This window comes from Lampetra planeri, chromosome 20, assembly GCF_965212315.1.
Source record: "Lampetra planeri chromosome 20, kcLamPlan1.2.h2, whole genome shotgun sequence".
Taxonomy (NCBI): Eukaryota; Metazoa; Chordata; class Hyperoartia; order Petromyzontiformes; family Petromyzontidae; genus Lampetra; species Lampetra planeri.
Genome location: NC_136126.1, coordinates 11,139,374 through 11,153,083, shown reverse-complemented (window position 1 = coordinate 11,153,083; position 13,710 = coordinate 11,139,374). Strand labels below are relative to the sequence as shown.

General features: G+C 47.7%; 1 protein-coding gene across 1 annotated transcript in view; it reads left to right on the top strand.

Moving 5' to 3' along the window:
• The first annotated feature begins 3,471 nt into the window (after positions 1 to 3,471).
• LOC144724437 (calcium-activated potassium channel subunit alpha-1-like) overlaps positions 3,472 to 13,710 on the top strand; it is a 169,047-nt gene continuing 158,808 nt past the window's right edge. The window contains exons 1-2 of the mRNA XM_078603558.1: positions 3,472 to 3,981; positions 11,835 to 12,005. Of these exons, the coding sequence (XP_078459684.1) occupies positions 3,559 to 3,981; positions 11,835 to 12,005 (594 nt within the window). The 5' untranslated portion in view covers positions 3,472 to 3,558. The remainder of the gene's footprint in view (positions 3,982 to 11,834; positions 12,006 to 13,710) is intronic.

The following is a 13,710-nucleotide window of genomic DNA, read 5'->3' as shown; positions in this document are numbered from 1 at the left end:
AGCTGTATGATTAGGGGTCTCAGTCTCTTTTAAAAATTATATAGTTAATCCACACAACTCAAAATAATCATTAAGTGTCATTGCTGTGGAGGATATATGTGAAGGAGACATTGCCTGCCTATTTATTTTGTTATTTATATTCTGTATATCGAAACTGGTCCAGAAATTTGCTCATCTTGAAACAATGCTGCTGAAATTATGCATTCCCAGAAGGGTTGTGTAAATAATATATGTTTTGCTTTATGTGGAGAGACGGATTATATGTGGAGGCGACATATTGTCCGCTTATTTATTGTTATTTACGGTTTCCATAACGACGCTAATGATTGAGTCGTGAGATGGAGAGCGAGCCGAGTTCAGGCGAGACTCCGCCGAGATTTCATTATCAGCCAATGCAATGGGTAATACAAGGTTCTCGCCGTTAATTAGAGCACGCGGTTGTGTGTGCAAGGAGGCAGTGGCCACGTGGTGGTGGGAATAGGCGGTCGGGATAGCAGCAGATACACATACAGTACTATATACATACAAGAATTATATACGGGCAAGGAAGCAATCATTACGATATCGACAGCAGTGATTTACGAGCTCGTTGGGCTATTTAAGTCGCCTGTGCTTTACTATATCCGGTTATTATATCGATGCGAGTGTAGTGCGTGGGCTGCAGACAGGTTTATATTTGTGTGTATTGTATGCTTATCGCTTTGATCTCAATATAGTTTAAACAGAACGTGCATCAAGCGCGCTTGCTCCGCAGAGACAGAGCAGCAATGTGCCTGAGCACAAAGCAGATGCCTGCTTGATGCTGCACGCTTGGCTCAGAGAGTGCTGCTAACGAGTACCTATCAAAGCCGGGCACAGAACACGTGGCTTAGGTGTGGTCAGAACCAACGCACAACGAAACCCGCTTTAATCTCTCTAATCTAAATACGGACAGTTCCCGAATTATGAACGGGTTCTGTTCCTGGGTCCCGTTTGTAAGTCGAGCGGTTCGTTAGTCGGAACACTAAAATGCATGATATTTAAATGCCCATACGGTCAGTGTTATAAAATGTGGTAAGGTTGAACAAAAACGGAAGCATTGTTCAACTCATAAATGAGAAGACATATTGTGCATTTGCATGTAACACTGTAAATAGTTATGCGGTTCGGTTTCGCAAGTGCGAGTTCACGTTCGCAAGTCGGATGGTTAAAAAATAAATATCTTTTGGAAGCTCGTTCGTACGTAAGTCGAGGATTGCCTGTATTCATGAGCACACCATCATGTGCCTATTTGAACAAAGTGAATCAAGGGGACACCCAGATGCGATTTTTGTAACAGTGGCTGTTGATAATACAGGCGTGTCTCGCTGAACGAGCGAGATACGTTCCACTGAAGGTTGCTTGGGAAGAGAAAACTCGTTAAACGACCATCGTTTTCCCATTGATTCCCATGTTAAGAAGGTCAGCTACGTTTCAGCTCCACAAACATTCCACTCTTGAACAGCTTTTTTAACGTAAGAAACACAAATTGTAATGTTAAAATAAAGTAATAAAACATCAAATGTAACCAGAGTGCTTGCAGGTGCCTGCCATTTACGTTGTTTGAAGGGTAGATGATGTTAGTGGGTGGAGGGAGCAGCAGTGTGCCCACGCACGACCGCTGGTTCACATGTCACTCGCCACTGATGTTAGTCGTGGCTGGGTATCGAACCAGGGTTGCTGGGTTCATAGCCACTATGGATATATGTTTAACTTATTTCGCAACATACCTAGCCAATCGGAGGTGCGATGCAGGGACGCGAGATGGAGCGCGGCGACTTCCTGTCCTCGTCTACGAAGCGCTGCCACCCACCCTCTCCCCCCAACCCACCCATTGCAGTGCCACCACAAGGGCAACCTCCACCCACACGACGACGAGACACGTGGGCACAGCACAGCTGGTAAACAAACAGCTGTGGGCCGCCGTGCGCCCACTTGCCGCCACGGGGCGCTTTCGATCATCGATAGGTCTCCGCTCGCTAAACGAACATTTTGTTCGTTTTGTGAACAAATGGGTCTAAATTCAAAGTGCTCGTTATAGCGAATTTTCGCTGAAAGATCGCTCGTTAAAGGAGAATGCCTGTATGTTTGAATAGGGATCGAACCCAGGATCCAGGCTTCTATGTGTTGGGCTGGTAAAATTAACCACCACTCCACCGCTCCCAAACAAAACCCGTGCACCTGGATAACGTTTGACAGATCGCTGTTTGCGATTTTCACGGACGAAGTGCGTTACCGTCGTACTAGAAATCGAACCCTGCCAGGTTTTATGTTCAAACAAATATCCATTACCTCATTTTGCAAACATCACCTACTATCAATTGGTTAACCATTGCATTGAATGACTTTCCAACGTGTAACTGGATAAGTATATGGCTCTATTATGATTCCACCGGTTGAGTGCCAAGCGGTGTTAGCGAGCGCCTATTCGGGGTACGTGTTCGTGGGCAGCAAGCACGTGCGTTCGCACCTTTCATAGTCCACTGCTGTCAACGCAAATAATTTTACGCTGAGTCGACCTAGGGGGGCGCCCCGGGTAAGGTTGGGATAACGATGGCAACAGATGCGTGGGCGGCAGGGTGATCCGGGGATTCGTGGATCGTATCGCGGGGCGCTAATAACGATGATAAAATAAATGCAAAGATCCCCCGTGTAGCCTTTCACTAAAGGTTGGCGAAAGTGCTCCGAGTGAGCTCACTGATGAAGGCCGGCACGGCACACGAAAGGGTGGGTGGCCAGCGCCACGTCCGGCCGTCTTTGTCTCCCTTGTGGCGACTCTTACACATAGCACCAGCCACTCATTTAAGGCTGAGTCGACCTAGGGGAGGCCCAGGACCGGTTCAGATAATCGTCACTGGTGTTGGCCGCGAGCGGGAATAGAACTCGGGTCGCCGGGTGTCGTATCCCAGTGCGCGCTCACCGTTACGCGCTACCCCTCCTCCCCATAACAAAACAATGCACACAGGCTTACAAAGACACGCACGCACATTAGCGCACACATACACGCACACACACGCGCACACACACACGTGCGCACACACACGCGCACACATACACGCACACACACACGCGCGCACACAGACACACGTGCGCGCACAGACACACGCACACACGAGCGCGCACACACGCGCGCGCACACACGCGCGCACACACACGCGCACATCCACGAGCACAGACACACGTGCGCGCACACACACACACGCGCGCACACACGCGCACACACACGCACACACGTGCGCGCACAGACACACACACGCGCACACATACACACACGCACGCACACGTGCGCGCACAGACACACACACGCGCACACACACACACGTGTTGGGGGGCTGGTGGGGGTGACGGGAGGGGCGCGTGCGTGCCGAGCGGGAGAGAGAGAGAGGAGTGAGAGAGCGAGGAGAGAGAGGGGAGTGAGTGAGAGAGCGCGGAGTGAGACCCAGTGCCCGGCGAGTGGGGGCAGTCATCATCGCGCCGCGCGCTATGTCGACGGCTGACGCTCCTCAGCGCGCAGCGCAGCAGTGATCGGCAGTGGCGAAGATGACGGCGATGATGATGGAGTTCATCATCATGACGACGGTGGCGGCGTCGGCGACAGCCGTCCTGAGGCTGGGGCTGCTCGCGCCTGCCGCGGCCGCCGCAGAGGTGGGCTTGGGCATCGGCGCCGAGCGCGGGGTCGGGAGGAGAGCCGCATCGACATCGCAGGACGCGAAGAAGGGGGGCCCCGGCGGCGGCGGGGGGGTTCGCGGGGAGTTGTTCAACTGGAGCCTGGCCGAGCCCGTGCACCTGTCGCAGCAGTCGGAGGCTCAGGCGGCGGTGTGCGACCCCGAGCAGCGCATGTGGTGGGCTTTCCTCGCCTCGTCGCTCGTCACCTTCCTCGGTGGCCTGCTCGCCATCGTGGCGTGGCGAGGCGTGCACTGCGTGTGGACGTGGTGCTGCAGGGCGTGCGCCCGCAGTCACAAGGTGCGCACCCCACACCGCAACCGCCACCGCCACCACCACAACCACCACTGCCACCACCACCGCCACCACCACCAACGCTGCCGTCCCGCGAGTGTTCGTGGCTGGCGCGCGCGCGCGCTGCGCCACGAACCCGGCGACCCGAGTTCGATTTCCGCTCGCGGTCACCACCAACGCCGGTGACCGTTAGCTGGGCCCGGTCGCTGGGCCGTCTCCCCTAGATCGACTCAGCCTCAACCGAGTACCCGGTGCGGTGTGTAGTAAACATCGCCACTGGGGAGACAAAGGCGGCCGGGCGTGGTGCTGGCCACCCACCCCCTCGTGCGCCGTGCCAGCCTTCATAGGTGCTGCTCGCTAACAGCGCTTGACCCAACAGTCTGTTACAGGCTACACGGGGGGTCTTTTTGTCTGTACTACTACTCCTGTTCGCTTCGTGACGTTAGTTTTCAAAAGGCCACCGTCTCGTATTCGCCACGTGCGTTGCGACTCTTGAAAGAAATTAGAGTGATTTTTTGGTTTCACCGAATTCGAAAAGGGTGGCTCTTCTTGTTATTTTGGTTGCTGGCCGCAGACGCTTGGGTCTCAGGTTCAATTCCTCACCCGGGGAACTGGGGCTCCCGACTCGGCCAATGCACTAAGAGGGGGCACTTGTGTGTGTGTGTTTTGTGGGTGCATTTTGTGGGTGTGTGTGTTTCGTGGGTGCGTTTTGTGGGTGTGTGTGTTTCGTGGGTGCGTTTTGTGGGTGTGTGTTCAATTGGTAATTGTTAGGACAGCCGTCTGTTCGTCAATTTCATGGTTTATTTAAATTTCTGCATCTGTCTACTGTGTCCATTTTCAACGCCGATGTCTCATTTTACGTTCATTTATGTGTTCGTTAATCATTGTATTTAACTCTCTATCTGCCCATTGTTTACTTCAATTGTCTGTGCGCCTGTCAATTGTTTCATTGCATTGTCTCTGTGTGTCTGTACATGCATGTCTTACGTTGCGTTGACATCTGGGTGTCTATGTGTTAATTATTTTATTGCATTGTCCGTGTGTCCGTGGATCAGTTCGAAAGCATAGCGACACACCGTTTGTGAAGCAGTGTGTGACTATGATGCTCTGGAGCTAGACTCTTGAGCATCATACAGTCTCACACACACACTCCAGCCTGTTTCTGCATATATTGTACAAGGCACATGCCACGCATAAAATGCAGGGTCTATCGGACCCAGCTCGGCTCTATATATCGACAGTCCAGTTCAGCCTGTCACAGCATCACAGAGCACATGACACACATAACTACACATTCCATACCATGGGGTGACCATATCAACTACATACGTTACATGTGTCTAGGCGCTGTTGCATACACTCCACTACAGCCTGTGTTGTCACGTACACCGTAGGCAATAGCCCATAGGCAGTACACAACGTGGGCTCTAATCATCAGCCCCGCTACGACCACCGCCGTGGCACGCGACCCACACGCAATCCGATTGTGGGCATGCACCGAACGCGGTCTGTAATAGGTTTCCGTAGAGTCTCAACAATTCAATTCACGTTGTGTTGTTGTGTGTAGGAAAAAACAATCTGTAGGTTGCTTATACATAGAGTTGCAGCGATACAACGCAGCTTATTACGTTATACGCACAGCGCATGTGCTATGCAATAGCGTATAGACGTACATGTTATACAGGGTGTTTAAAAAGATGGACCGGATTTGAAATCGCTATATCTCTGCAACCACGAACCGCCCATGAATGAAACTCTTACCACTTGAAAGGGCGGGGCATAGAGTTTCAAATGATGCCTCTCCCAGCGCACAAACAGCCCCTAGCCTCAGTCATTCGCAAGACACACTGCCTCAACGTTGGATAGGTCGCAGGGGACCCCAAGACTTGGCGCTACACTCTTGGCCCCCAAGATCCCCAGACATCACACCCTGCGACTTTTTCTTGTGGGGAGACGTCAAAGACCGTGTTCTGGTGCCACCGTTAGCGACTAATCTGAATGACCTCAAAAACAGAATCACGGCAGCGGTGACTTCAGTGGAAGACGACACTTTGAGAGGCGTTTGGGACGAATTCAACTATCGCCTCGATGTTGTCCGTACAGCAGCTGGAGGGCACATAGAGCATTTATAAAATGGTTAGTAAAACCTGATAACTCATTAAACCATTTGTAACTTTTCGTGTAATTGTAACATGTTGCCATCGTGAAATATACTGCTTTGAAATTGGGTCCATCTTTTTACAACACCCTGTACAGTATATTGAATATATACTGTATGCCATATACGGTAGTGTACAACTTCGGGGTCGATTAAACGATTAACACTTTGTGTTAAGTCAGCAGTGGCTGTCCTATGCAATAACTCATCCCCACCATAGGAATGTGGACTTTCCAGCACTGGCTCAGGGCTTTAAACAGCCGAGTCGTGTATATTTCACATGATTGTTATGTACAGTTACGTCTTGTATCACACGTATGATACATTATGTATACATTGCACTGGTATGTTTATGTACACATTTCGTACTGTTATGTATGGAGTACATTTGTGTAAGACTGCCGTTTTATGCAAGACTGCCTCTACCCCTGTATCCTGACTCTTAAACCCTAAACTATGACGCCAACCTATACACCATAAGCTAGCACCTAACTTTTACACAAAAACTCCAGATGCGTTTTAGCCCGGCTGCGGTGGCTATGCACGTGGCCTCTAATTCAGCACTGTGCAGCAGAGGTCGCAAACGGGTTTTGATTCCATTACCCGTACCCGGCCGCACCAGGGTCGCAAACGGCTACCCGTACCCGGCCGGATACGGGTAGCCGGGTATCGGGTAGGGTACGGGTATCGGGTACCCGGTTGCGACCTCTGCTGTGGAGGCAGCAGCGAGGCTTGGTGGATCGCCGCACAGATGCCGTGAAACTCCCTTCCCGTGGGTGTCGAGGAGGAGCCGCAACCCTGGCTCGCCACGAGAGGGCAGTACAGCAAAACATGTGGACTCCACCTGTTCCGTCTGTCTGGGATCGAGTGTTGCCCTCTCGCACGCGTGGGTTTTCTCCGGGCGCTCCGGTTTCCTCCGAAATATGAACACTCACGATTTGTCTAATAACACATTAATACGCAATTGTTGGCGCCAGCCCACCGCATTGCTACACTGCTGCCTCCCCGCTTGTCTGTGGTTTCTCCTCTTCACGTCGCCGACTCGTTCTTTCTCTCTGATTGAGAGCGAGAGAACGATGTGGTCGGTGCATTACAAGTTAAAATTATTATTCGACCATAATCCCATTCCCTCCGTGTTTTGTCAACTGAAAAGCTAAAGAAGTGGGAATTGGAAAGGACCCGCTATTGGAAAAGCCAGCCCAATGGGAAAGGCTTTGTGATAGAATAAAATCTGGTGTTAAAAATCTAGCTATCAGTCTCATTTTGCAAGATTGACATGGGTACCCAGAGACTCAGCCGTGGTGTCTGCTGCATCGCTCGGTCGTGGTGTCTAGCAACATTGGGGGAGGTGCCTCTAAATTTAAAGGGCCCAGATGAGATGACAAGACGAGATGTGGGTGTAGCGAGATAAGAGGAATGTTGATGAAAAATAGAGATGTAGTGAGGTGAGAGATATTCGGAGTTACCGCAGTGGCTGCCTCGTCCCGTTGACGCTGTATGAACGAATCTGTAACATCTACATGTTGCAGATTGCAAAATGTTTGTTAGCACAGGATATGCGTGTCACTACCTGTTTGCTATGGTGTGTGAGTGTGTGTCACTTGACACCAAGGTCACCTTTGCAAACGAGATCTCCCACCCTCAAGGGATCATTCGGGTGAAATATTTTTTTTTATCAATTAATAGGAACTAAAACACGAAGACATACATAGCAGAGCTGCTTGACACTCGAAGCCTTTGCTTTGATCTCTTATGGTGAAGGCCTTCCTAATAAACAGTGCGAAAAAACCTAAGAATATGAAGGCCTTCCTGTCAGCAGTGGTGAGACTCATAACAGACTCTCCGGGAAGTGAAACTTACCGCCGCAAAAGTTGGAGTCAGTCAGAAATGTCTTTTTCCCAGAAAATGACGTCGCAGGAAAGCGGGGCACAAGGGTGCAACATACAGGGTGACACAGAGGGGCTGCTTGGGAACAAATAGCTTCTTAGAATCCGAACAACCCAGTAATGCCGGGCTGCACCGTTACCTTTACACACAAACACCGACAAGGCACCGGATTCATCGCTCGATTACTCCCAAGAGGGACAGACCTCTGGTGTGCCACAACCTATAGGGGTACACACAGTACACTGACTCTTAACCCTTAAGTGTAAACCTTTAATGCTGTTAATATTATTATTATAGCATATGTATCTGTTTGGCCTCGAGCAAACAGAACATATGAAATGCCGCAATGGATATACGCTTGTTCGTGTCACACTGTTTATTTTTATATTGATTATTGTTTACAACAGAGCTTGTGTATTACCTTCGATGTTAATATTCTCTCATGTTGTGTGAGTGTGAGAGCCCGGCTGTGACTTTCAGTTCTGAATGTGTAGAGGGTATATATAATTGCTTGGCACGCATTTCAGCCTTTGTTGTTTGATTTAACTGCAGAAGGCAGCAGCTCCTCTGCTCCATAGCTAGCCACTCACTGATTGAATATGGTACCTATTAACCTTATGGAGTACCCACCACATCCCCTATGCTTATTAAGGTTACAGTGCTCTGTTATAACAGCCATGAACCACAGCATATTAGCAGCGTCCCCACTGTGGTGTGCAGGGAATGTCGCGTGTTTTCAATCGATGGAAATACTCAACACATTCGTCAATAGCACTGTGGCCCTAAATTAAATATATATGTGCAATGTTTAGAGCAATTATCCTTCTTCATGGCACATACAAATGATATATTACGTGTTTTTACGTTTTTTAAAGAAGGGCCATTGCTCGGAACATCACCTATTATATATTTGTTTATTGTTCATGCCACAGTGTTGTTGATGAATGTGTCGAGTTTTTAGTTGTTGTTATAACCTGTGCTTGCGCACCACTGCCAACACAGTAGCAACATCACGAAATAATGTACTTGTTTTCAATGTACACATTTATATACATTTGTGTCTATGAGTTTCATTATATTGTGTTATTCATTTGCATGTTTACTGTATACATAGTGATCCAGGTCTCCCTTGCAAAAACATATTTTGTCTCAACAGAGTCTCATGTTGTTTAAAAAAAAAATACGGATGTGAGTATGCGTTTGCTTACAACCAAACTACCCTAACTGTGCCTTGCCTTTTCAGAAGCTGAGCAGGCAAGAGCCAGTTTAGTCCATGGATGGGTGACCACTGGAGCTTGCCAGGAAATGACAGTGTTGAGTCTTATCCCTTGTTATTCGCGTGGGGTTTCTCTGGTCTCTCCAGTTTCCTCCCGCATGCCAATCACTCATTGTTAATGGGGCTGGACAAAAATCCCAATTGCAGCAGCTTCTTGTAAAAAAATGATCTGGCAGACAGTGAGGATTCCCTGGGTAAATATTACAATTGACATTATTATATGGCATGTAGCTATTTCAGCACAAGGAATCATTCCACTTCGACAAAATACCTTTTGCGATTATCTAACAATCACAATTTAGGATGAGACCGTGACCCTTAATGCAGCTATTGCTGCCAGTGTGATGATGGGTCTGGCTACCTATTGTTGAGACGTATTTTTTCAGTGCTTTACAATCCCTAGTTCTGTCACGTTCACACACCTCACATCCCGTCAAAATCATCGTGGGTTTGTCAGCTTTTCCAGCATTTCTGTAAAAATTTTCTCACATTTTGTTTGCTAAATGAGAATATTGTGGACCGTACTTGCAAGCCGATATACAAGCAGAAACTTCAAAAATTATCCTCATTCCAATAATCAGCTAATCCCTGTAAATTAGATTTTTACCTGCGGTTCACGACTCTGAGAGGACTGTTGATCCTGAAATCTGTGAAAGAATATATTGCGTGCCTCATGAGAACCAGTCTGGAGAGTGGCTTAGCTGTGGGTTGCCCCTTACATCAGTATTATTGTGAAGTGTTGCCTGCGCAGTAGTCAGTTGGAGCCACAGGGACGCCTTATTGCAAAAACAATTTCTTTAAACCCAAGCTTTAAGTCAAAATTGAAACCCTCATCAGGATCTATTTAACTATGTTTTAAACATTTTTAGCAGGTAAGGCCCACTGAGCTATATAGCTATTTTTCAAAAGCACCCTGGCTATCACAAATGATAGCTGAACGAAGTGGATTATCACGTGGAAATTTATAGCAGCCAAATACTCTTAAACGCACGTTGATTCTAAATGTGGAGGGAAAAACCGGAGGACCCGGACAAAAATCCACGTGGCCATGGGGAGAGAGACATGCAAACTCCAAATATACATGTGTCAAGAGTCGAGATTGAAGCCACGGCCTCCTGCATACCAGGCGAGGTAGTTAACATCTCGCCACCATAGCTGTGGTGACCCACAGCCCTGTAGCATTGGGAAGGTCACGGGGAGTGGGGCGTGGGGGGTGCTGGAGGGGTCTGAGGAACCCCCCAGCTGTTGAGGGCTCAGCCCCCCTTCCGAATTCTTATTGTCAAGTCAAAACAAATATTGGTCCAACATTTTCTCATAAATAGATTGGGTGAGAGCTAGATCAGGATGCCCGATATACAAAAGCAAGTTGTGCCGTCACTCTTTCTCGTATTTCTTTGTATGTATCCCTCCTTTAAACAAAATCACGCTACAGGGTGGCTATTCAGGGTGGGCACTTTGAACATCACCTGCTGAGGCTGCTCCACCTGGTGGGAAGTCAATAAAGGAGAGGACCTAACGCGTCGAATGACCTTCAAGATGTGTTGATGTTGGAGCATGCTACATGGGCCACCAACCTCCACTGACCAGCGTGTTGAAGGAGGATCACATAGCAACTCTTGCTGACATAGCAACTCTCGCTGACAGGAATCCTTTCTCCGGCAGTGGATTCACAAATGGCTGAAAATGTATGTTTTGTGAATACTAGCTAGGCTCATAATCGGCATGTGTACAGAATAGCACTGGCTGTCGGCAGATATGTTTTACATTCGTAGCGAGTGTTTACGAAGTACTTGTGTGTCTTGATTTGGCACATCATAAGTTATTATTATTTCATGAAAGTCGAGCGTGATGCTCGTTACGGCAAGTCAACCGGTTGACTTACTGAATTTAAAATGTCAACTTTGCTTTATTAGTCCTTTCACGTTCCCAGTAAAGTGTCATCTTTCAAAACAGGTGCTAACGTGTTCGGAATGTCCCGTGCAAAGGTGCTCTGAAGGTAGTCATTATTGTAACACTATGGAGTGGATTCTGTGTACGTGATCCGTGTTATGTTTGTGTGACATGCGAAGAATGCTGTTTGTCTCCGTGCCATGCGTTGAGCACTGCCATGGGTTGTTGTTTGCAAGCAGTGCTCTATATTGCCCGTGATGTGGGTTTGAATAATTGGACGTTCGCAATGTGGACTTGGGCTGGACCTCCTTTAAAAAAACATGTGTGCTCGGCGCAGTCGGGTCAACGTCGCTGAGGAGTAGACAAATATAGTTGGGCACAGTGCTCACCACACCAACCCCCTCAATTAATGTATAGTTCTGTGCTGGACTTTGTAGGCTCTCGCGAACAACGGCGATCTGTACCACGTAGTGACATCTGTACCGCGTAGTGACATCTGTACCGTTGCAGGACGCCCATGAAATAGGGCCCCACAGCTCATCGGGTCCTTCCTGGCGAAATAAATGAAATGTATCTATCTAAATATATAATCTTCTCTTAACCTTGATATCTGCACATTCGCCCATCACACGTTTCTCCCCGATGCAGAAGGTGTCGACGGAGGGACGGCTCCAGGGAGGCTCCTACCAGGACCCGCGCTTCGAGGGAGGCGTGGAGCGCGTGGCCGAGATGGACATGAACGAGGTCGGGTGGATGACATCCGTCAAGGACTGGGCCGGGGTCATGATCTCCGCACAGACGCAGACGGGACGCGTGCTGGTCAGTGGCGCTCGGCTCCTCGCAAGCATTGAGCCTGCCCCTTAATTTCTCTCTCTCTCGTTGAATGTCTTTGGGCATCACTGAATGCAGTGCATCGCGGTTTCGCGGGGAAAGTGCATGGCAGCAGCTGCTGTTTGCAAACAGAACAAAATACATAAGCACGCGACACGTCTCCTTCATATGTCCATCACTCCACATAAAAAGAAAGTGTTTCTTACACAACCCATCATCTGCACGACCTTGTGTGTTTCATGACCAGCAAACCCTGAACCTCATCAGGAAAGGCTTGCTTGAATCAATATTTGTGAACTTTCGATCTTGTAGGCAAGGACCATCTATTTACGATTTGGGGTGCAAAACGATACAGTAATGTTTAACTTAAAATAATTATGAGCGTCATTATGGAGAATATAAATAACAAAATAATAAGCATAACAATAGGTTTTACCCTTTCTGCCAATAAAACAGGTGTCAAGATAGTAGTAGGTTTTTACCCTTTAAACTGGTACAAAAACTGACACCTTTATACAAGGCATCATGTTTGCAATAACCACACGTACTTATGGTGAACATGCAAACAAAAAACGTGCTCTGATATTAATTTATGCGTTGTCTTTGAAACTGATAGGGTCAAACCTATTGTTATATTTTAATAATGGCAAGAAAGGTCCCATAAAATAATAAGCAGTCAAAAATGAAAGTATTTCGTACACAACTCATTAGTAACCAGTCCAGAGTTGACTGAATTTGCATTGAAACAATGCGAGTTAAATTATGCCCTCTCAGAAGGCCGTGCGGCTGATGTGTTCCTTGACAGTGATACACTTATTAGGTAGCATTGTGCAGTGATTAGTAAAAATCTAAGAGAATGCTCCGTAAAGTTTGCTATATTTCTTTTCTAAAGTCACTTTTCTGAGTGAGAAGGTAATAATGAGTTGCGGTCCTGTGCAGCCAATAATCAGCCGTTTGAAGTTATTATTGTTATTATGCTTGTTTAGGTAGAAAAGTCTGAGATTCCAGACTTTTTTTGAGGGACCTGATTTTCGCAGTAGGGGACGGTGATTGCCACATACATTCCAAATGATTTTTTTGCGGACGAGTTTTCAATTTTGGACCATGACACCAGTACGGTAACACACAATGTTCTAATCCTGCGAATGACGCGATATGATCTTCAAACTTGCGCAGTCTTCATTTCTGAGCGGCCACTCTATTTGAACCGTGAACGGTTGCAAGAAGCGGTGAACGCGCCATCGTATAGCGTCACCCTCAAGAGCGATGAGGCACTTGCACTTGGTGCTGCCATCGCAGGGCACGTGGCACTCCCCTCAGCGCTCCAGGAAGGGAGCGCCTCCCTTGATGGATCTCTTTCGTGTGCCACAGTCGCCCCTTTACTGACTTTAAAATGGCCCGAGGGCATCACGTGACTGATGATTTTCATTTGTGTGTCTACCTTGGAGGGAAGGCCAGGAATACCGTAATAGTAGGCAGCTAAATTATTACATGTTATGAAGCGAGTCATGCAAGGACATAAATAAATTAAATTGAATTATTTACAATGTGCTTTGTTTGACCAATGCAAAAGGCCATTGAGATGTATTATATTTTTTGCAATCTAGACGTGAAAAAACACCAATGTTTAATGGTTACATTTATTATTCATTTTATTTTTTTAAATTACAAGTTAAAATTTGAAATGTATACG